The sequence below is a fragment of the Lemur catta genome, chromosome 11 (assembly GCF_020740605.2).
Source record: "Lemur catta isolate mLemCat1 chromosome 11, mLemCat1.pri, whole genome shotgun sequence".
Classification (NCBI taxonomy): domain Eukaryota; kingdom Metazoa; phylum Chordata; class Mammalia; order Primates; family Lemuridae; genus Lemur; species Lemur catta.
In genome coordinates, this window is record NC_059138.1 from 19,719,650 (window position 1) to 19,742,048 (window position 22,399).

General features: G+C 41.9%; 1 protein-coding gene across 4 annotated transcripts in view; it reads left to right on the plus strand.

Moving 5' to 3' along the window:
• TMEM209 (transmembrane protein 209) overlaps nt 1-18,555 on the plus strand; it is a 40,689-nt gene extending 22,134 nt beyond the window's left edge. For 2 of the 4 annotated variants that reach the window (XM_045565499.1, XM_045565498.1), the window contains exons 11-15: nt 1,122-1,219; nt 3,102-3,216; nt 3,308-3,405; nt 5,752-5,825; nt 9,190-10,507. In XM_045565499.1, the coding sequence (XP_045421455.1) occupies nt 1,122-1,219; nt 3,102-3,216; nt 3,308-3,405; nt 5,752-5,825; nt 9,190-9,244 (440 nt within the window). In that variant the 3' untranslated portion in view covers nt 9,245-10,507. Of the gene's footprint in view, nt 1-1,121; nt 1,220-3,101; nt 3,217-3,307; nt 3,406-5,751; nt 5,826-9,189; nt 10,508-18,390 lie in introns of those variants that run through there. The other 2 variants (XM_045565501.1, XM_045565500.1) reach the window with 2 other exon arrangements.
• Nucleotides 18,556-22,399: the final 3,844 nt, after the last annotated feature.

Below are 22,399 nucleotides of genomic sequence, written 5' to 3' on the forward strand. Positions count from 1 at the left end.
CTCCAGCACCCATTAGTTCCTGGACAAACCCTGCCCTATCCATACCCTATCTACTGCCTTCCTGTATTATTTAAAGCAAAACATATATATCGTTGCCAGTTCATCTGTAAATATTTCCTTGTGTATCTCTGAAAGGTAACTTTTTAAAAACTCTAATACAACCGTATATAACCACAATATAATTATACCAAATATTCTTTATATTATAAAATATCCAGCCTATGTTCAAATTACCAGCTATCTCATAAAATATGTAATTTTTTTAGTATTTGTTTGAATCACTATTCAGATATTCTCACACGTTGCAATTGGTTAAGTTTCTTTTAAGCTATAGGCTTCCTGTCCATCCCGTTTTTTTCCTTTGCAACTTGTCATAAGAACTGGATTGTTTGTCTATAGAATTTTTTATGGTGTGGGTTTTGGTGAATCCATCCCCATGGTGTAGTTTTACATAACCTCTGTTCTATTTCCTGTAAATTGAGGTTTGAATTTTTTTGTCAAGGTGCCTCATAAACAACAGTATCTGTACATCTAAAAATAATGTATGTATGTGTCTCTCTTGTATACACATTATACACAAAGAATATATGAAGTAGTATATGAAATATACAAAAAAGTTTAAAAGAATACAGTGGACACTGTACTGTGTTCTAGATTGAATAGCAACATTTTGCCATATTTGATTCTCTCTGCATATACACGCACACACATACTTTTTTTCTATACTATTTGAAAGTATTAATACCTTGCAGACATCATTACTTTCAGCATACGTTTTCCTAAAAATAAGAACATTCTCCTACATAACCACAATGCAATTATCACACCTTAAACATTAAGAATAATTCCATAATACCATCAAATATACTGTCCATATTCAAATTTCTTAATTGTCCAGTGACTGTTTTTAAGAACTCAGAATAGTAGTCTTATCCCACATTTTGGGTTTATCTCATTTCTTTCTTTGTGCTGTTTAACTTGAACTTTTATATCTTGAATTTCTTTAGGTTTAGGTGTTTTGATCAGGTTTTTAATATGTGCTTCCCTTACTGTAATCATGTAGCCTTTTTTTCTTTTTTGCATATTCTTAGCTTTTTAAAATTTCACCTTTATTGCCACAGAACTTTCTCAAGGAGGTTGTATGAGCTCATTTCGATGGAACAGAGGTGGAGACTTCAAAGGACGAAAGTGGGACACAGACCTGCCCACTGATTCTGCTGTAAGTGCCTAGATTGATTTTGTTTTTTTAGTTTAATGTTTTTGTTATTAGATTTATGTGTTTTTGTTTATTCATTATAAAAGTGAGCATTAAGGCCAGGCACTGCAGGGTGGCATGGTGGCATGGTGGCTCACACCTATAATCCTAGCAGTCTAGGAGGCTGAGGTGGGAGCATTGCTTGAGATTAGGGGGTCGAGACCAGCCTGAGCAAGAGTGAGACACTGTCTCTACCAAAAATAGAAAAAATTAGTTGGGCATGGTGATGTGCGCCTGTAGTCCCAGCTACTCAGGAAGCTGAGGCAGGAGGATCGCTTAAGGCCAGGAATTTAAGGTTGCAGTGAGTTATGATGATGTCACTGCACTCTACCTGGGGGACAGAGAAAGACTGTCTCAAAAAAAAAAAAAGAATTTAGAAAATAAGATAGAAATAATAAATTATAATAGTAACAGCATTTTAACCCAATCACTGTTAACGTTTTTGTGTATTTTTTTTCCTTAGGTGGTGCTATTTTTCAATGTTTTTATCATAGTTTTAATTATTCTGTATATAAAATTATATATTCTTTTTTTTTTCACTTTTGTAATTTTTAAGTATTTTTTTCATTATTATACACTGTCATTTAACTATTCTCTTATATTGGACCTAAAAGTTGGAGAAACTTGTGACAGGGAAGGGGTTTTTATTTGTTTTCCCATCTTAAACGATGTGGCAAGCAAGGTCATGATGCACATTTCTTTCTTATTTGAAATTATCACTTTAAGAAAGAGTCCTAGAATTGGATTTATGAGATCAAACAGTTTAAAGGTTTTTGCATGCTTAAGAGTTTTTCAAAGTCATGTTCTTTATTTTCTTTTTATAGTGACTGTTATGGGAGAAATTAAGTTTTAAATGTTTCTATTGAAACTAAGAATTGAATGTATGTGTGTTTTAGCTTGGTTTTGCTGTTAATTGTATGGATGTGAATGAGCCACTTAACATAAAGCTGGGAATGTCCTTTTTTAGTATTGTTATGAAAATCTAGAAATGAAGATCAAATATTTTGGGAATAGTAGTCTGGCATTTAAGCCTCACCACCCCCCAACACACACATAGATAATGGTAACTTTGTAGGCTGCAGTATTTAAACTTTTTTAGTTTGAAAAGGAAATCTTTCCATCAAAATATAGACTGATTTGATGGCAAATATATTTTTCTATTTTAAATTTTGAGTAGATTATTTGAATAAAGCCTAGATTGATGTCTTTTTTTATTTTTTTTTGAGACCAAGTCTCACTCTGTTCCCCGGGCTAGAGTGCCATGGCGTCAGCCTAGCTCACAGCAACCTCAAACTCCTGGGCTCAAGTGATCCTTCTGCCTCAGCCTCCCCAGTAGCTGGGACTACAGTCATGTACCACCGTGCCCGGCTAATTTTTTGTATATATTTTCATTGTTTGGCTAATTTCTTTCTATTTTTAGTAGAGACGGGGATCTCGCTCTTGCTCAGGCTGGTCTCGAACTCCTGAGCTCAAATGATCCACCCGCCTCGGCCTCGCAGAGTGCTAGGATTATAGGCGTGAGCCACTGCACCTGGCCTAGACTCATGTTTTTACACACACTGAATTCATTTATGATTTAAGAGAGGAAAAGATCCTATTGGTGAATTCTTTATCTTCATAGGAAAGAGTTTTTGTATTAAAAGAATAGGCATGTTACCTGAATTATGTGTTTTTATCTTTTCATTCTATAGGTTTTATCTTAGACCCACTTGAAAGCGTTTTTGCCAATTCTTTATTTAGGGAAAAATTTTTAAAGTGGGGTAATTACAAATACAGATGTTTTTAAAGGTCTATATCCATGCTAGATTTTCATGCTGACTTTGAAAAATTATTTCCTCATCTTCAGATCATCATGCATGTATTTTGCACCTACCTTGATTCCAGATTACCTCCACATCCTAAGTACCCCGACGGAAAAACATTTACTTCTCAGCACTTTGTTCAGACACCAAATAAACCAGGTATAAACCTCTCCTAAAAGAATGTGTTAAGATTTTCACGTGAAATATCTCTGGTGGTTTGGTTTTTTAATGTAACATATTTCCTTTACAGATATTACAAATGAGAATGTTTTTTGCATTTATCAGAGTGCTATCAACCCTCCCCATTATGAGCTGATATACCAGCGTCATGTCTACAATCTTCCAAAGGTATTTTTATATATATAAGTTAGAGAATGTCATAGATGACTTGCTTTGATAATGTTTTTAAAATTATAATCTCCTATTTATGGAATAGGTAGGCAACTTTTTAAGTTAGGGGAAATGTGTTTCTTATATATATATTTTTTTTAACTATAAAAGTAATATGGGCCGGGCACGGTGGCTCACGCCTGTAATCCTAGCACGTTGAGAGGCCGAGGCGGGCAGATCGTTTGAGCTCAGGAGTTCGAGACCAGCCTCAGCAAGAGTGAGACCCCGTCTCTACTAAAAAAAAAAAAGAAATTAGCTGGACAACTAAAAATATGTAGGAAAAATTAGCCGGGCATGGTGGCGCATGCCTGTAGTCCCAGCTACTCAGGAGTCTGAGGCAATAGGATTGCTTGAGCCCAGGAGTTTGAGGTTGCTGTGAGCTAGGCTGACGCCATGGCACTCTAGCCTGGGCAACAGAGTGAGACTCTATCTCAAGAAAAAAAAAATTAAAAATAAGTAATATGTACTTAATTTGGGAAAGTATAAGGAAAAATCACTCATTTTGTTACTCCAAGACAGCCATTGTTAATATTTTGGCATATTGGCTTTTGGTAAATTTCATTTTGGTCTTTCTCTGTATTTTTTATGAGTTAAAATTGTATTCATGTAGTTTTATCTCTTGCATTTAAAAATTAACTTTATACATAATTTTCCATACTATTAATAATCTTTATAAAAATATTTTCTAATGGCTATAAAAATCTTCCTTTTAAGGTTATAACATAGCTGGGCATAGTGGTGAACACCTGTAACTCCAGCTACTCAGAAGGCTGAGGCAGGAGGATCACTTGAGTCCAGGAGTTCAAAGGCTGCAGTGAGCCATGATCACACCACTGCATCCCAGCCTGGACAACAGAGTGAGACTCTGTCTCTTGAAAAAAAAGCGAGATTATAACATAATATATTCAACTCTTCCCCTAATATTAGACGTTTTGGATATTCATGCATTTAGCTATCTGCATTTTGGATCATTTCTTTAGTCTAGAGTTCTAAAAGTAGAATTCTAGGTCACAGAATATTTTTAAGGTTCTTAAAAATATGTAATAGCAATTACTTTATTAAAAAGATTATTATACCAGTTTATACTTCCATCCAGGTATTTTACTCTTGATTACAAACGTCAGTTCTGTTAATGACCTTTGCAGTTATTTTTGTTACTAGTATTGTTACTGAGAAGTTTTACATTGGCTGTAATTATAATTTTGTTCTCTATCAGATTTTCGAGAGGAGATATTAATTTCATTTCTTTCAAATTTAATATTTATCTTTTTAAGTATGTAAGTATTTTTGGCTGTTGAAGTTCTGTTAGTATTCATACCAGTCCTTTTTTTTAAAGAAACACTTTTAAAATTACATTCTCAGATTTTGTTTGTTTGTTTGTTTGTTTTTGGAGACAGAGTCTCACTCTGTTGCCCAGGCTAGAGTGCAGTGCTGTCATCATAGCTCACTAGCTCACTGCAACCTCAAACTCCTGGGCTTAAGCAATGCTCCTGCCTCAGCCTCCTGAGTAGCTGGGACTACAGGAACGTGCTACTATACCTGGCTAGTTTTTTCTATTTATTCTCAAATTCTTGAATGAAAACATGCTAAGTCAGAGTAAACAGGTAAAAGTTAATCAGTAAATTGAAAATACAAACTAGGAGCTGTTTTCACAGACCAACAATTATATGTTAGTTTGATTTTAGAGCTAGTGAAACACTGCCAAGTAGTCCCTTGTAGATAAAATAAATTTATATTTAACATGTTACTTATATAATAAGGTGTACTGTAATGTTATTTTGAAGTATGGCTAAAAGCTTTTTTAATCCCAACAGTCTTGTTTATGCTTTCAGTTTTGGGGATAGAGCATTTTTTATGTGTAGTGTACAGGGATACCAACCTCAAAATAACTCTCTTCCAGACTAATCTTTCTGGTCTCAACTTAAAAATCTTTCCCTCAGGAAGATGTTCCCTGCCTCACCAGTCTAGCTTAGATGCTGTGCCTTCATATGTTCCAATGGCCCCACTCCTCTTCTCACAGCATTCTTCATACTTTATCGTGATTCTTAGTTTACTGTCTGCCTTTGTGACTAGCCATTAAGCTCCTTGATTACATGTATCCTTTCTGTTTTATTCACCATAGCATTCCCACTTCCTAGCACAAAGTATAGGCCATAGACACTTGTTGAGTGAATGAATGAATGTCTGAATTACATGGAGTTATGATTTAGTAGAATGTTAATTAATAGGATCTGCATGCATTATACCTGTCAGATTGAGTCTTTTTGGTTTGGTTTAAATCTTATCTTTTTGTCTTTGTTCTAGGGCAGGAATAATATGTTTCATACATTGTTAATGTTTCTCTACATCATAAAGACCAAAGAGTCAGGAATGCTTGGGTAGGTATTTATGCTTTAAAAACAAAGTACTTAATTTGTTAACTGATATTATGTTAAGGTTCTGCAGAAGGCGGCAGCATATAACTGAAAAGATTTATAGACTGAACAACAATAGATACGGCTTGTAGTACTAAAATAACTTGGCTCTAACTAGCTCAGCTGTCTTGGGCAAGTCCATCAACTTCTCAGAACCTCCATTTCCCTGTTGGTAAAAGGCAAATAGACCACATGATTGGCTTTTTTCAAGCCATTCCATTTCAGACACAAAGCATTCTGCAAAATGTTTATACTTGAGTGAGACAGAGTTGGTACCCATTCCATAATGTTGTTAACTAGGATGGAAAAAAAATCAGTTGAAATGGTTTACATACTTAGTAATGAAGCTCACATATTCCAACAAATTCAAAATGGTGTCTAGACATTTTGATGAAATTTTAGTGTATCAGATAATGTTTGAAGTAAGTAGGCCCCAGCTAAAGCTAAGGAAATCTGGTAATGCTGGGTCTAGGAGTCTGAAGACCTGGGTTCTGGGTTCAGCTCTGCCATACTAAGTAACCTAAGCCTAACAAAATGTAGAGGGAAGGGCTTGGAGTAGGAGGGACCTGTGGTCACTTCCTCTTCTGATAATGGATGCCTCTTTCAAGGTTTGTTTAGGTATCTTCTGTGTAATTTAGAAGTTATCTGTGTTGTACAGTTATGCTGTCCAGCACAGTAGCCACCAGCCACATGTGGCATTGAGCATATGAAATGCGACTAATCCAAATTGAGATTCCCTAAAGAGTAAAATATCTACCAGATTTCAAAGATGTCATATAAAAAATGTAAAATATCTCCTTAATAATTTTACATATTGATTACATACCAAAATACTGTTTTGGATCTTTCAGGTTAAATGAAATATATTCTTAAAATTAATTTCACCTGTTTCTTTTTGCTTTTTTAGGTGTCTATTAGAAAATTTAAATTATATATGTGGCTTGCATTTGTGATTCTGTTGTATTTCTATTGGACAGCACTACTCTAGAGAAAGCAAAGCTTCTGTCCTTAAATATATTAGATGCAAAGATTAAAACAGACATGAACAAAAATTTATAAACAAACACAAACATTTATTAGCTTCTTTTATCATATAGTTTTTTGGGGTTTTTTTTTGAGACAGAGTCTCGCTCTGTTGCCCGGGCTAGAGTGCCGAGGCGTCAGCCTAGCTCACAGCAACCTCAAACTCCTGTGCTTAAGCGATCCTTCTGCCTCAGCCTCCCGAGTAGCTGGGACTACAGGCACACACCACCATGCCCGGCTAATTTATTATGTATATATATATATTTAGCTGTCCATATAATTTCTTTCTATTTTCAGTAGAGATGGGGTCTCACTCTTGCTCAGGTTGGTCTTGAACTCTTGACCTCGAGGGATCCGCCCACCTTGGCCTCCCAGAGTGCTAGGACTACAGGCGTGAGCCACCGCACCTGGCCTTATCTCCTTTTTTTTTTTTTTTTTTTTGAGACGGAGTCTCGCTGTGTTGCCCGGGCTAGAGTAAGTACCGTGGCGTCAGCCTAGCTCACAGCAACCTCAAACTCCTGGGCTTAAGCGATCCTACTGCCTCAGCCTCCCGAGTAGCTGGGACTACAGGCATGTGCCACCATGCCCGGATAATTTTTTCTATATATATTTTTTAGTTGGCCAGATAATTTCTTTCTATTTATAGTAGAGACGGGGGTCTTGCTCTTGCTGAGGCTGGTCTCGAACTCCTGACCTCGAGCAATCCACCCGCCTCGGCCTCCCAGAGTGCTAGGATTACAGGCGTGAGCCGCCATGCCCAGCCTTTATCTCCTCTTAATGAGCAACTTATAGATGAAAAATTAAGCATTTTAGACTAAAACTAATGAGTATTTTCTTTATTGGGTTTTTTTAAAAACCAGGAGGAAAAACTTTGAAATTATTAACCTTTTTACTATGACTAATTTTTTAAAATAAATCTAATAGTTAAAAACTACTGTCTTGTAACTTGAGGTAAGTGAGTGGCTGAGGTATAGTCCATTTGAAATCATGACCATAAAGGTGCAGATTGATCCGAATACATTATCAAGTGCCAGGTATTTGTGCAGTTACTGGAATTAGATGAAAGTTTAACTTCCAAAGGGGGAAAAATCTGGACAGAATTGACTGCATGGTGACTTAAATGTTATGTTTAGCAAAAGACACCATACAGTTAAAATTTAAATGTTAAACTGAGATAAAGCATTATACTGCAACATGTAGCAGACCCAGCTAATATTAGTCATATACAAAGAACTCATAAATTAATTAGAAAAGGAAAATATAGAAAAATAGGCAAAGATGTGAAAGACTTTTTCATAGAAAAGTATACAAACAGCTAATAAACAGAAAAATGCTTATCCTCGTAAACAATCCAAAATTAAAACAGCATTTTTTTCTAGCAAATTGAGATTTATTATTTGCAGTGTTGGTTAGGGTGTGAGGAAATGGAAAATACTGTTGATAGAAATTACCTATTTTGAAGGGCATTTTTGGTAATATAACTTTTTAATTTTTTATCAAGGTTAATACATTATCATAATTTTAAAAGTTATATGGAGCTAAAAGTTTATGATAGAAATGAGCAGTTCCCTGTACACTTCCCGAAAGCTACCACTTCAAACTTTTTTAGCTTTTTCTTCTGATGTTAGTCTTTGTAGTTCCAAATAATAGAGATACACAGCTGTCCCTTGATTCTTCAGTTTTGGAGATTGTCAGTTTCTCATTTTGTTAGATAGGTAATTACTCTCTCTTATAGCCCTCTTCTCCTTCCCTTAGATTTTGAGTACAGTTTATTTTGAATATAAAATATTGGTCTCTGGAGGAGAAGTAGGGTTTTTTTGTTGCTATATACAATATGGTTTAGTTTAAGATGTATTAATATATGCAAACTCATTAAAGCATCCCTAATAATTTGTAAATGCCTAATTCAAGTCAAGTAGGTATAGTTCTCTAAGAGGCCTAGCATCTTTGTATCCTTCATTTTTTAAATTTAATTGACTCTTTGAATCTTACTTGCTAAAATTATTTCATTAGCTCACTATTACCTGGTATAGTAGTTTTTGAACTTTACTGGAAAATTAATTTTCAACACTTCATAAATCTATTCTAAATTTGGGTTTTAAGCACAGTTAAGAAAGTAATTACTGTTACTAGATTGACCTGTTAAACTGTGTATAAATTAATTCATTACAGAATCACATTAAATGTCATCATTTAAAGATGTATTACTTTTATAAAGATTCTTGTTTCAGTTATTGGAAAAAGACTTAAAATGCTTGGAAAGCAAATTCTACTAAAACTTTTTTTTTTTTTCCCCTCTTTATAGGAGAGTTAATCTTGGTCTATCTGGTGTGAATATTTTGTGGATTTTTGGCGAGTAGTGGGTTATTTAATTCCAAACATTTGGACTTCTATTTCACTGAACCAGAAGTTATTGAATCTAACCATCTCTGAGTCACTGCCTCTTCTTATTTCTATGAAATAAGATACACATATGTATATGTTACAAACTCTTTAGATTTAACAAAAAATTAGCTATTATGAAACTTCCTTGTGAAAATGTCCTGTAGCTTCTACACCAAGAGATATTATCTTCAATTTTACATCACATTTTAGAAATTTCAGTTGACTTCAGGTTTTTATTGACCCAAATCAGTGCCATTCCTCCTTAATTAAATGTGTGTCCTTTTTCATTGTAACCCTCAAAGAAGAGTCATCCACCTGACTCTTCCACCATGAAAAAATGTTTTTCAGTCATGTTATTTAGTAGTGTAAGTACTTAAAAACAAAATCACTAATTTGGTTTTTTTATCTATTTCCCCAGTGTTCTGCAAGTCAGCCCAAAGTCCATATTTAAAGAAATTTTATTAACTCCTAAGTAATGTTTTAAGTTCCTGTATGTTTTAAAATGTTACTAAAAGAAGTTTGACAGTGTTAGCATTTAAGAAGTCAACTCTTGGATTAAATTTAGCTGGTAGAATTCATCTGTTTGGGTTTTAAGAGTCTGAGGATGTCAAGAGAACAGTTTACTGTTTCAGTTTTAGCAACTCAGTTTCTACTATTCCATAATATTGTGTTATTTTTAGTGTTCCCTTTAAGATCATAGTGATATCCTATGTTTAAATTTTTTAGATATGCTCACAATATCTGGAAAGTGAGAAGTTAACAAATTTGTAAGTTTTGCTTGATTCTCCGTCTTTATTTTGTATACGTATGCGTAGTAGCCAGCAATTGCATATGTTTTCTTGATCGACATACTAGAGACTGCTTTTGTCGCCTCGCACAAACCTGGGAACAGCTAAAACCAGTATCTTTTGAAAAATTGCATGTCAGTGTTATATATGCATCCCATTTTGTATGATTTATAAATTCTGCTTTTCAAAAAGTTGTTCCTGTTTTTAAAAGTTGATGTCCAAAGGAAAGGAACTTCCCCTCTTTTAACTGCTTTTGGTATATGCTAAATATATTTGCTATGATACTTTGGGAAGAAAATATCAAACATGTTAAACATTAGAACATGTCAAAATTTAAATCTGTTATTTCAAAAGTTATTGAAGATGTCATGGAATAACAATTGCTATACTGTTAAACTGTACAATTGCATATACTTTATTAAAAGCATTATGGAGAAAAATTTTAACAATACATAAGATAAAAGGTCTTTTTTTCTTCATAGGACTTAAGACAGCATTTAGTCCAAAAATTCAAAGCTGGGATATTTTTTAGGTTACTATCAAAAAATACAATATATAGTAAATATATATATATGTAAATAGACGGGGTACACACTAAAAAAGAAGAGATGTCTTGTTTGCATGCTAGTGTCTAGTATTAATTACTGTACTCTGGGTAGCTTTTCTTCCTGAATGCTTGAGCCAGTTTGTACTTAAATATAGCTTTTTATTAAAAATACTTTGGTGAATTAGTTTGAATTCATCCTTCAGGAAGACAGTACACTGCAAATAATGCAAATTTTTTTGGTCCATATGTTAAAATGAGTAAATATCTCTAATCAAATGTTACTTGTAGGATATATATCACAAGTTTTTCTTTTCATTGCTTGACTTCTTATGGGATCAGATCCACCAGTCTTCTAGATTACATTCACTGTTTCGTTTATCCTTTTCTTCCTCTGTAAATATCAGCCTTTACTTAAGCCACATTTCTTTTAGAGGCATACGTAAGTGTTTATAATTTAGTTCCCACTGAGTCATAAAAATGCTGTGTTGTTTGGCTTTCTCAAACTAATAAATACTTTAAGCTGATATTTTAACAGCGAAGACATGCAGAGTGGAGAGTGGTGCTTTCAAGACTTAGCTTTGCAATATAAATCCTTTAAATATGGACATTCCTCAAAGGTCAGTCTTTGGTCCTGTATTGCACTGTATTTGCTTTTCCTTAGAGATCTCATTCATTCCACAACTTCGTTTATCACCTTTCTGCCTTTGATTCCCAAATTCATCACTAAACATAATGTCTCTCTCGAGCTATAGTGTTACATTTCCAGGTACCTGTCAGACATTTCCACTTGGATATCCTGCAAACTCTCTGTGTCCGGAACTCAATTCACATTTGCTAAAGCCAGCTCCCTCTTCTTACATCCCTTTTTCTGTTCATTGTACTAGCAGTTGCCCACGCTCAAAACTCTGGTGTCATCTTTGATGCCTGGAGCTCCCTGGGTCCCCAATCCAATCAGGCAGCAAACCTCATCCATTCTTTCTTAACAATGTCTCTTGCAGCTGTCCTTTTCCATTTCTGCCACCACTATGCTCATTTACACTCTTACCAGCTCACACAGGACTACTGCAACAGCCTAATTAATCTCACAGCCTCCTAATTGTTGCCATGCTTCCAGATTTTCCAATTCATTCTGCACATTCTCTTCAAATTCATCTTCCTAAAACACCTGTTTGATCATTTCATTCCCCTGATAAATTCCTTAGCCTGACATTTAAAGCCCTATACAATCTGGCCCCAACCTGGCCTTATGCATCTAAATCCTTGGCTCCAGCCGGTACAGGCTGCTCACTGCTTGCTGGGCTCTCTGTGTGCCACATCCTGCTCATCCTGATCACCCTCCAGGGATGCCCTCCCACTCCCATTCTACCATCTACCCCTGCCTTGAGACTTCACTCTAATTAAACCTGCTATTTGGAGCTGGTCCTGACCACGCCAGATGGCAATCATGTCTCCCCTAGAGTGATTAGATCTGTGCCCCTCCTTTGGCACTCAGCAGCCATATGAATGGATTCAGAAGTGACTTTTAGTCTAACAGTAGGTCTTTGTATCTTGTCTCATCCTCACACAGAACTGAGTTTTTTACTAGTCTGAGCTGTGCTCTATTCAAGAATAATTGTCAATGGCTAAAGCTACCTTTTGGGAAAGGGCTTGCATTCTCTTCTCCAAAAGACAGTTTTGAGTCAGCTATGAACACTAGCTTTCCTTTTGTGGTCAGGCTAGGCCTAAGGAGGGGGAAGCATTCCCAGGCCTGGACAGCTGCAGCAGGAACTGCTTAAAAAGTAAAGGTGTTAGGAAAATGATGCAACTAACTCCTTGTACTCATTGGGGTCTTCCTTAGTGACCTGGGGGTGAGGCCTCTTCACCTGTGAGCATAGCACATTGTCCCAGATGCTACAGGGATCACTGAGGGATCAGGAGAGGCTGGCTGGCCTAGCCATCTGTCTGGGTGGCTTCAGTCACAGCTGCCCCTGGTCTGTGGGTTGGGGCAAAAGTCTTCAAGGATAAGCAGCAGAGGGCTGGGCTCTTGTGGGAAGGATCCGTGCAGGGCCTTGTCTGCCCACTTAGGATGAGAAGGGTGTGCACAATCAGCACCTGTGTTGCGTGGGCCCCAGTTATATTCTGCATCTCACTGGGTATGCCAGTGGCTTTCTGCAGGATTGTTAGACTCTGAGCCATGTCTCTAATTTGATCCCTGAATAGTCGTCAAGAAATCCGTTTTTACACTGAATGAACTGTGCTGACCTGGGATGGGACAGGTTATGAATTGTGCAGAGGGTGACACCTCGGGGTTAGAAAGAAGAGTCCAGCACAGCAGGGTGTGTATGGCGGAAAGAGCGCCACAGCCCTGGTATACCGCAGAGGACAGCAATGACCCTGAAGATGCATACAGTCTCAGGCTCTACTGGGGATGAAATTTAAAGATAGAAGGAAATCTTTTCCTGTCCCCAGACCAAAGTGAATGTTCCAAAGTCAGTCTGGCTAGAAGAGCCGCTGGCCTGAATGGACTGAGACATGGGAGGACGAGGCTCTGCCACTACTTAGGGCAGGGCAATTAATCTTTCACTCTGTGATTTCTGATTATAAGATAAAGATACTCTTCATACCTCAGAAGTAACTGAGAAGCTAAAAGTGAAAATAATGAATGACAGTGCTTTTAGGTTAAGAAAAAATGGCTTTAAAAAGTTCCAAAAGAACAAATTAGTATAAAACCAGGAAATGGCCCCTTTGCCACTCCAAAGCAGCTGTCTCATCCTTGAATCATGCTGAGCTACAGATTCTCATGGCCTTGACTCTCTCTCTCTCTCTCTCTCTCTCTCTCTCTCTCTCTCTCTCTTTCTCTCTCGCAGCCATGCTAGTCCAGCTGTATCTGTCTTTTGCTCCCTCTGGCCCTGTGTCCTTCCCTCCGCCCAGACCTGACCATTCCTCAGTCATAGACAGTACCACCCTTGTGTCCTGAAGGCTGGGCTTTCTGGTATACTAAGAAAACACTGTCTCCTTCCTTTCCCATTTCTAAACTAGAAGGAAAAAATAACAACCCTGAATCAGACTCTGCTTTCATGAACTGCATCCCATAGGAGGAAAGTCAGAAGGTGGTGATCTCTCTGTAGGGGGCAAACCTTGTTTTTTCAGGAGCAGCAGCCAGGCATGATTCTTCCTCAAACACATGGCGTGTAGACTGGACTCAGGCAGCTCTGTGATAGTTTTGGCCCAGAATACAGGCACCAGCTTACTGAGCTCCAACTCCAAAGAAAGGCCCTTGTGTTCCTGGGGTGGAGGAGTATCACCCACTGGACAGCCTGAGGAGCCCAGCTAACTCGTGAAAGAGAGACTTGGCAGAAGGAGTCTGAACTAAAGCCAGCAGCCCCAAAACCTGGTGGTTTGAGAAGGTGTTATATGGCTTCCATCTCAAAAATAAATTAAGTACAATGCTCTGCTTCCAGTTGAATGTTCTGCATGAGCTCTTTAAACTTTTTTTTTTATGCCATCTTGAAATTCCTGGAATTAACTACCTTAAAGTAGTGGTTAGACTCCACTTAAGCCAAGTGCCTTAGATTGGCAGTCCCCAACCCCTGGGCCACAGCTTCATCTGTATTTACGGTCACCGCCTGAGCTCCACCTCATGTCAAATCAGTGGTGGCATTAGATTCTGCATTATGGTAAGTTGTATAATTATTCCATTATATATTACAATGTAATAATAATAGAAATAAAATGGACAATAAATGTAATGCGCTCCAATCATCCCAAAACTATCCCCCCACCACCCCATCTGTGGAAAAATTGTTTTCCATGAAACCGGCCCCTGGTGCCAAAAAAAGGTTGGGGACTGCTGCCTTAGATCGAACTTGGAGGTAAATCCATATCCTAGAATACAGTGTCTCTCAAATAAGGCACTAGACACTAGATATCTTTTCTGTGTAAGGCAGGAAAGTTATCTTTAAACTGCTTACTCTGTCTCTCTGAATAAGCTGCTACTTTTTGCTGGGCACAGCGCCTTATGCCTATAATCCTAGCACTTTGGGAGCCAAGGCGGGAGGATCTCTTGAGGCCAGGAGTTCAGAGACCAGCCTGAGCAACATAGCAAGACCCTGTCTCTACAAAACAATAGAAAAATTAGCTGGATGTGTTGGCGCACGCCTGTAGGCCCAGCTACTCGGGAGGCTGAGGACAGGAGGATTGCCCAGGAGTTCAAGGCCGCAGTGAGCTATGATTGTGCCCCTGCACTCCAGCCTGGGTGACAGCGAGACCTTGTCTCTAATTGAAAGAAAAGAAAAAAAAAGTTGCTACTTATTCTGACTTCACATCTCTATTTCCACTCACATGCTCCCTCCTCAGGCACCCCCTCCCGGTAGATTGTGTTGGTGAGGGATCTGCCACTGTCGCTGCCTTGCCCATCCTGGCAGGTGCAATGGTGGGGCAATGCTAAGATAAATACCCAGGGAAAACTGAAGGCCTCTCAGATAGGGGGAGCACCTATAAACAGTGGAGCTTCTATCAGACTCACTTTCTTGAGGTCTTTGAGTGCAGGTGTGTGTTAGCTGCTCAGTGAATATTTGTTGAATTAATTATTGGGTTAAGTAGAATTCACCTGAAACCCTTTTCTTTCTTTGCACTGGAATTTTTGGAGAGTGTGCCTTCCATGCTGAAGACCATGGAGCGCTCTTTGGCTGGTGGGTAGAAGTGTGGCAGAGAAGAAAAGAAGCAAGGAGCTGGCAATTAGGTGGTTGAATCTAAACTCACAGAAAGGAAGGCCAAAGGGCCCACTTGACATTTCTGTGCACTCCTCTTTGTTAGGCTATGTGAAAAATTTTTCACTAGCTAAAAGGTGTATAAACAGCTGGGGGGTGGGGGGAGCCATCTAGGTACATTATCTGCCAGTTTCTCAGTAGGATGCAAAATTGATGGTAACTTATAATCCCTCCCCGTTAGAGCTGTGTTGGGGTGGATGCAAGATAACGAGGGCTGGGAAGGCTCTGACCCAGTCACAGGATACTATAATCCTATTCCCTGGGACACTGAAGTGTTTTCTCCAAGTATGTGTCTGATTGAACTAGAGGATGTGTTTCTGGAGTCTGTTTCCTCTGATGGGGCAGCCAAGATAGCCTCAGTCTAATCCACAGTCATAGGCTGTGTCTCTTGGTCAGGATGATCCGACAAATACATACCCTAGTTATCTATACTTTTAACAAATATATAGGCATTTACTCCCAAGTGCCTACTATGAACAAGGCACTGTGCTGAGAACTGTGAGTGGGAATGCAGTGATGTATACCCCTTGAGATGACAGTTTAGAAGTGGAGATAAGATTTGGAGAGATAAGTGCCCCCACAGAGACTCATGAGCCAAAGTGCTCATGAGGGTGTGGTGAATCTGCCTTACCCCTTTACTGCTGGTGGCGCTGCACACTGGTACAGCCCTTTGGGAATGTATCATGGAACTACATGTGCATTCCAGTCATTCCAGCAACACCACAAATTGCCCCAGAATAACAATAACCATTTAGTATCTCTCTCTATAGGACAGGAATTCAGACAGGGCACAATGGGGATGGCTGCTCTCTGTTCCACAATGTCTGGGACCAGAAGACTGAATTGTCCCAAGGCATGTGCATTCACATTCCTGGCAGTTGATATTAGGTATTGATTAGGGGCCTAACTGGGGATATCAGCGGAACGCCCATACTTGGCCTCCACACATGGCCTGGGCTTCCTTGTAATATGGTGGCTGAGAACGAGAGAGAGGCAGAAGTATATTGCCTTTTATCTATAACCTAGCTATAGAAGTTCCATGTTTCTTCCACTGTATTCTGTCAGTCAAGGCAGCTACAAAGAACTACCCAGTTTCAAAGGGAGGGAACACAGACCCTACCACTCAATGGAGGAATGTCCCACATCATGGCATGTAGGATGGGACATATATTGGTGTGACCATTTTGTGAAAATACAATCTGCTATAATGTGCAATACCAAAAAAATATTAATGCCCTTTGACTCATTGATCCCAGGAAAATGTATCCTAGGAAAATGATCAACAGAAAAAAATAGTTATGCCTAAAGGTGTTCATTGTGTGCACTTACTCATTTGTCAATCCATCCAATCAATATTTTTTTTTTTTGAGACAGAGTGTCACTTTGTTGCCCTGGCTAGAGTGAGTGCTGTGGCATCAGCCTAGCTCACAGCAACCTCAAACTCCTGGGCTTAACCAATCCTACTGCCTCACCCTCCTGAGTAGCTGGGACTACAGGCATGCGCCACCATGCCCGGCTAATTTTTTCTATATATATTTTTAGTTGGCCAGATAATTTGTTTCTATTTTTAGTAGAGACGGGTCTCGCTCTTGCTCAGGCTGGTCTCGAACTCCTGACCTCGAGCGATCCACCCGCCTTGGCCTCCCAGAGTGCTAGGATTACAGGCGTGAGCCACCGCGCCTGGCCCATCCAATCAGTATTGATTGAAGTATTTTCCTAAATACTAGGAATACAAAGAGGACAGGATATATCATCCCTCTTTCCTTCAAATAACTTCTATAACAGCTAAAAACAAAACCCAACCAAATGTCTAGTGATAAAATGGTTTAATAAATTGTAGTAAACTGTGAGATACAACCTTGAAATGCTGTAATCATTTAGAAGATTTTTTTTTCTGACCTCTTTAAAACGCCTACAACTTTGAAAAGACTATGTAGAAAGATGGGGGAAACGTTGGATAGAAGTGAAAACAAATCAAAGTAATATGTCTACTGTGAATACAATTATGTAAAACTATGCGTGCATATTGCCAAGGACTAGAAGAGAATGTCCAAATGTGAACTCACTTGTTGAAGTGGGAATATGGGTGATTGTTTTCTCATTTTCATTTTTTTGAAGTACTTTTCAATGTTATATTGCTTTTACAATTGAAAAGGTACAGGGGAAAAAGTGGTGCAAATAAAATTGTATAGAACAAAGGGAGAGAAAGCACAGCTGAGTGGGCAGCTGATGGAGAGACTGCATAAGAGAGCAGGCATCTGAATTTCAGTAGGAGGAGGAAGCAGCAGGAATCAAGACACAAGGACAGGAGAAGAAGAGAGATCTTTGGAAAGGTGAAGAATCCAAACAGCTGGCTTTGGAGGATCAAGGGCAGATAGGACTGGAAGGAAGGGTGGGTCATGGGTTTCAGGATTTCAGACTTTATTGAGAGAGACTCTGAAAGTTTGTGAGCAGAGCATTAACTTAAATCTGAGCAGTGGTGAAGGAAGATAACTCTGACCGCAGTCAGAGGATGGGCAGAAGCAGGAGCAGCTGAAGGCAGGGAGGCTGTGAGGAGGCCCCTGCAGTAATCCAGGGTCTGGACTCCAGAGGTGGCAGAAAAGATTGGAGAGCATCTGTAGAAGAAAATGGTCACAACTTGGGGACTTAGTGCACACAACTCCAAGATTTCAGTGTGGGTGATTGGGAAGATAGTGACACAAATAACAGTAACAGAGCAATGAAGAAGAGGAACTGGTTTGGAGTAGAAGAAAAATTTTAAACACGTTGCATATGAGCCGCTGTTGGAACATGCACGTGGAGATAGTTGGAAATATGATTTTGAACCTTAAGTAGGAGATCCTTACTTTTGGCAGAACAGCTGGAACAGATCCCCGCTTGGAATGCTCTTCTCTCAGCTGTCCGTAATAGCGCTTTCGTTCCGATGCCTGCTCAGGCATCACCTCTTCATACCCTTTCTTGCCACCCTAAAATTGCACCCCCCCATCACTTACCATCACTATCACCCTGCTCAGCTTTTCTTCATTGCACATTCCTAGGTTTTACTGAATATCTGCTCCCCCCGCCACTGACACCCCGTTTAGAGATGGAACACTAGTCTCACCTTCCTGTTTGAAGAACTGAACGTCAAAGGACAACTAGGTGCCAATTCACTCTTATCCAAATTTCTTCTGTGAAATGAGACAATAAATAGCACATATATTTCTGACTCCTCTAGTCTAAGGGTTTAAAATTTTTCCTGCTATGTTATGGATCAGAAGTACAACTCAGAAGGGTATACACCAGCTGTTTCTTAAGGTTCCTGAGTGGTGGCAGGCGCTTCCATGTGCATCCCATTGGCCAGCACGTAATCACATGGACACACCCAGCTGCAAGGGAATCTGGGAAAGGTAGTTTTTGTTCCCCATGGCCATGTCCAGCTAATAATTCTAACACTACAGAAGAAGGAGACAACAGATACTAGAAGACAGCAGCAGTCTGCCGCTGCAGGAGAGAGCTGATCAAACCCCCAGAGCCTTGGCTACACCTGACTCCAGGGATGGTAACTGCTGTGGATGTGGAACTTACCAGTCCCCTGGGAAAATTTAGCTCTCACCAAGTGACTTCTTAATTGGCTCACCCTCCTCTCCCACAGGCACTGGAAATGAGGAAATGTTCAACATTTCTGTTGAAAAATCCTTTTCAGCAAATCCTTTACAGCAAAAACATTGCTGGCTGGGTGTGGTGGCTTGGGCCTGTAATCCTAGCACTCTGGAGGCCGAGATGGGAGCATCACATGAGCTCAGGAGTTTGAGACCAACCTGAGCAACAGCGAGACCCCATCTCTACAAAAAATAGAAAAATTAGCCGGGCATGGTGGCATGTGCCTGTAGTCCTAGCTACTTGGGAGGCTGAGGCAGGAGGATTGCTTGGGCTGAGGAGTCTGAGGTTGCAGTGAGCTGTAATGACACCACTGCCCTCTAGCCAGGGCCACACAGCAAGACTCTTGTCTCAAAAAAAAAATAGTGCTGACACGTCACATCCACTATTTTTAGCCAGCATTGACTACATAATTTGCAAGACCCCTTGTTCAAGAATTTCAAGACAGCCATAGCAGAGCATTAAACCAAGCTCCGGGGCCCTTCTCAGGGCAGAGCCCAATGAGACTGCCTAGGTCGCAGGCCTGTAAAGCCAGGTCTGTGTTTAGCCTAACAAAATAAAGGCGCTGTTTATGGTACTTACTACATGTAAGTAGCGTTGGCTTTTCCAGCTGCTTCAGCTTGTAGGTGAGACTTTTTTTTCCTTCTTGTCATGGCTCAGAAAAACTTAGAAGTGGTCTTGGAGATCAAACAGTTGGATTGTCTGTTTTATTGAAGACCGAGGAGCCCAGCGAGGGCCTGCGGGTGCCCCGAGCCTGGCTTGGTGCTGGTGTCAGCAGCCTCTCTAGAAGTGTGGCCTCCAGACTCTGCCCACGTTCTTGCTGTGCTGGTTTTCTCCTCCCCTCTCCTTTTCCCCGGGCAGGCTGGCTCTGGTGCCAGGTCACAGGCCTCACCTGGCGCTCCCTGGACCTCCTGTTGCCTACTTGGGTTAGACTCTTCCAGCCTCTGGGCAAAGCAGAGACAGGAGTCCGCCCTGTTCTTGCCTCCCTTTAGGGAGGGTCATGGGAGGCCTAATGGAGGTCTGACAGAGGGGACTGTGGCCACTGCGCCCTGAGGGATGCCGCCAGGCTGGGGTTGTGCCCGTGGTGCTGAGGTGGATGGGGAGGTTATTGGAGGACTTCCCTGCTGGGCACCCAGGGCTCACCCTGACAGGCACACAGGACAGTCATTTTGGCGGAGGCTGGAGTGGGAGGCAGCAGGCTGGGGGTGTGGGGGCTGCACAGAGAGAGGCAGCAGCAGGGACAGATGAAAGTGTCCCTGGGAGTGGGGGCAGGCGGGGAGGCATCAGATGGCAGGGGCAGGCAGGCTGTGCGCCAGGCCAGGCAGAGGGGAGGGCGTGATTAGCACAGGAGCCAGTCACGCATCCTGTCCCCTGGGCAGCCGTGGGCACTGCGGGCTCTCCTGGGCACAGACTCCGTGCCAGGCTGCACAGCTGGCACCAGGAAAGGTGCCAGGGTTTCCGCAGGGCCTCGCTAGGAGAGGCCCGAGAGCCGACTTCCAGTGGCCACCTGCTCCCAGCTTGAAGCAGAGTTGGCTGCTGTCCCCGCCATGGGCCTTGCTTGTCCCCCAGAACTTCTGAGTGGGCCTGACTGTGCCCCGCCGCCAGCACCTGCCCCACCACACGCCGAGGGACTCTGGTTTCTAGAGAGCTCCGAGCTGTGAGGGAAGCAACAGCTGCCAGGGTCCCAGTCCCCTTCATGGCCTGGTCACCCTCGCAGCACTGCTCCGAGGTGGAGAAGAGCAAAGTGGAACCGGCACCCCCGGGGCAGGGGAACCTGGAAGGCCAGGCGGCAGTGCAGGGCTGCCCTGGGCCTGCGGCAGGGAGGGTGCCCTTTCCTGGCTCGCCCTGAGGTGCTGTGGCCCTGCCAGGGAAGCCCCAGAGGCAGCCATGGCCACACAGGTGCAGCTGGCCCTGCCTCTCCGAGGACTTCTGGGGTGATGACCACTCCTTCCCTGTAACATGGGGAGTTGTGGGAAAAGAAACCCAACTTTAGGGCCAGGCGCGATAGCTCACACCTGTAATCCTAGTCCTCCGGGAGGCCGAGGCGGGTGGATCGCTCCAGGTCAGGAGTTCGAGACCAGCCTGAGCGAGACCCCGTCTCTACTAAAAATAGAAAGAAATTATCTGGACAACTAAAAATATATATAGAAAAAATTAGCCGGGCATGGTGGCGCATGCCTGTAGTCCCAGCTACTCGGGAGGCTGAGGCAGTAGGATCGCTTAAGCCCAGGAGTTTGAGGTTGCTGTGAGCTAGGCTGACGCCACGGCACTCACTCTAGCCCGGGCAACAGAGCGAGACTCTGTCTCAAAAAACAAAAAAAAAACAAAAAAAAACAACTTTTTCAGCCTCCTCCCCTGGGCTCCAGAACTTGAGTCATTTGCCCAGCGGCCAGGGCCCCTCGTCCTGCAGGCACCTGGATTCTCGCGGCTTTTACTGGCTAGTGGACTCCATGGCCCAGGCTTCTAGAAGATGCTTTCCAGAGAAGGGGCGGGCTCTGTGGCCCAGGCTTCTAGAAGATGCTTTGCAGAGTCGACTGCCCCTCTCTCCCTTGCCCTCTCCCTGAGCTCTGGCGAGAGGCCCTGACCGGGCAGGGTGGGACGGTGGCAGCACCTGTCTGGAGCTGTGGGAGGCCTGCGGGGTTCCTAGGAGGAGCTTCTGCCCCTAATTGTGCCCTCCACATAGGCTGCCTCAGACACTGCCTGGACCCAGCCAGGGAGAGGGAGGAAGGTCCAAAATGGCCTCTCCTTCCTCCTGGTTCTTGTGGCTGTTCGAGCACCAGCCCTGCTGACTTTCCAGAGCCGCTCCCTGGATCCGGGCGGTCGCTCTGATGCTGCATGTTCGGTGTCATCCTCTCCACTGCTGTGCCTGTGTCCCCAGAGGTCGAGGGAGCTTTTTCCACCCCCTTGGTTGTCACTGATGTTTGCCTCTCTCCTGCCAGAAGCCTGTCTGCCCTAGTGGGCGGGAGGTGGTGGAAGCGGGACTGGGCCCCCTCCTCGGCGGCCCCAGGGAGGGGAGAGCCAGCGTGGGCTGTCCTGTCCCGGCCCCCTGCCTGACTGCCGTGGGCGGAAGGATGACTGTGTCCTTCTCTGCCTCTGCGTCAGCCAGCCAATCTATTGATCTATCGAACACTTAATCTGCCGGGGGCCGCTGTTGTCATCCTTGGCTGCTCGCTTTCCTGCCCCGCAGCCATCAGTCACTCTGGGCGCTGAGGGAGAGGCAGGCGCAGCGAGGGGGCGGGAGCCAGGGACTTTGGCGTCACTGCACAGTTACGCAGTTAGTCTCTAATGGCAAAAACGCGCAGGGGGAGCCACTGTCACGACTCCTCGCCTGCTCACTGCCTCCCTGCGTGGGTGGCAAACTAGTCCTCCTCGAGTCCCAGATTCTAAGTCCCCATCACAGACTCCCAC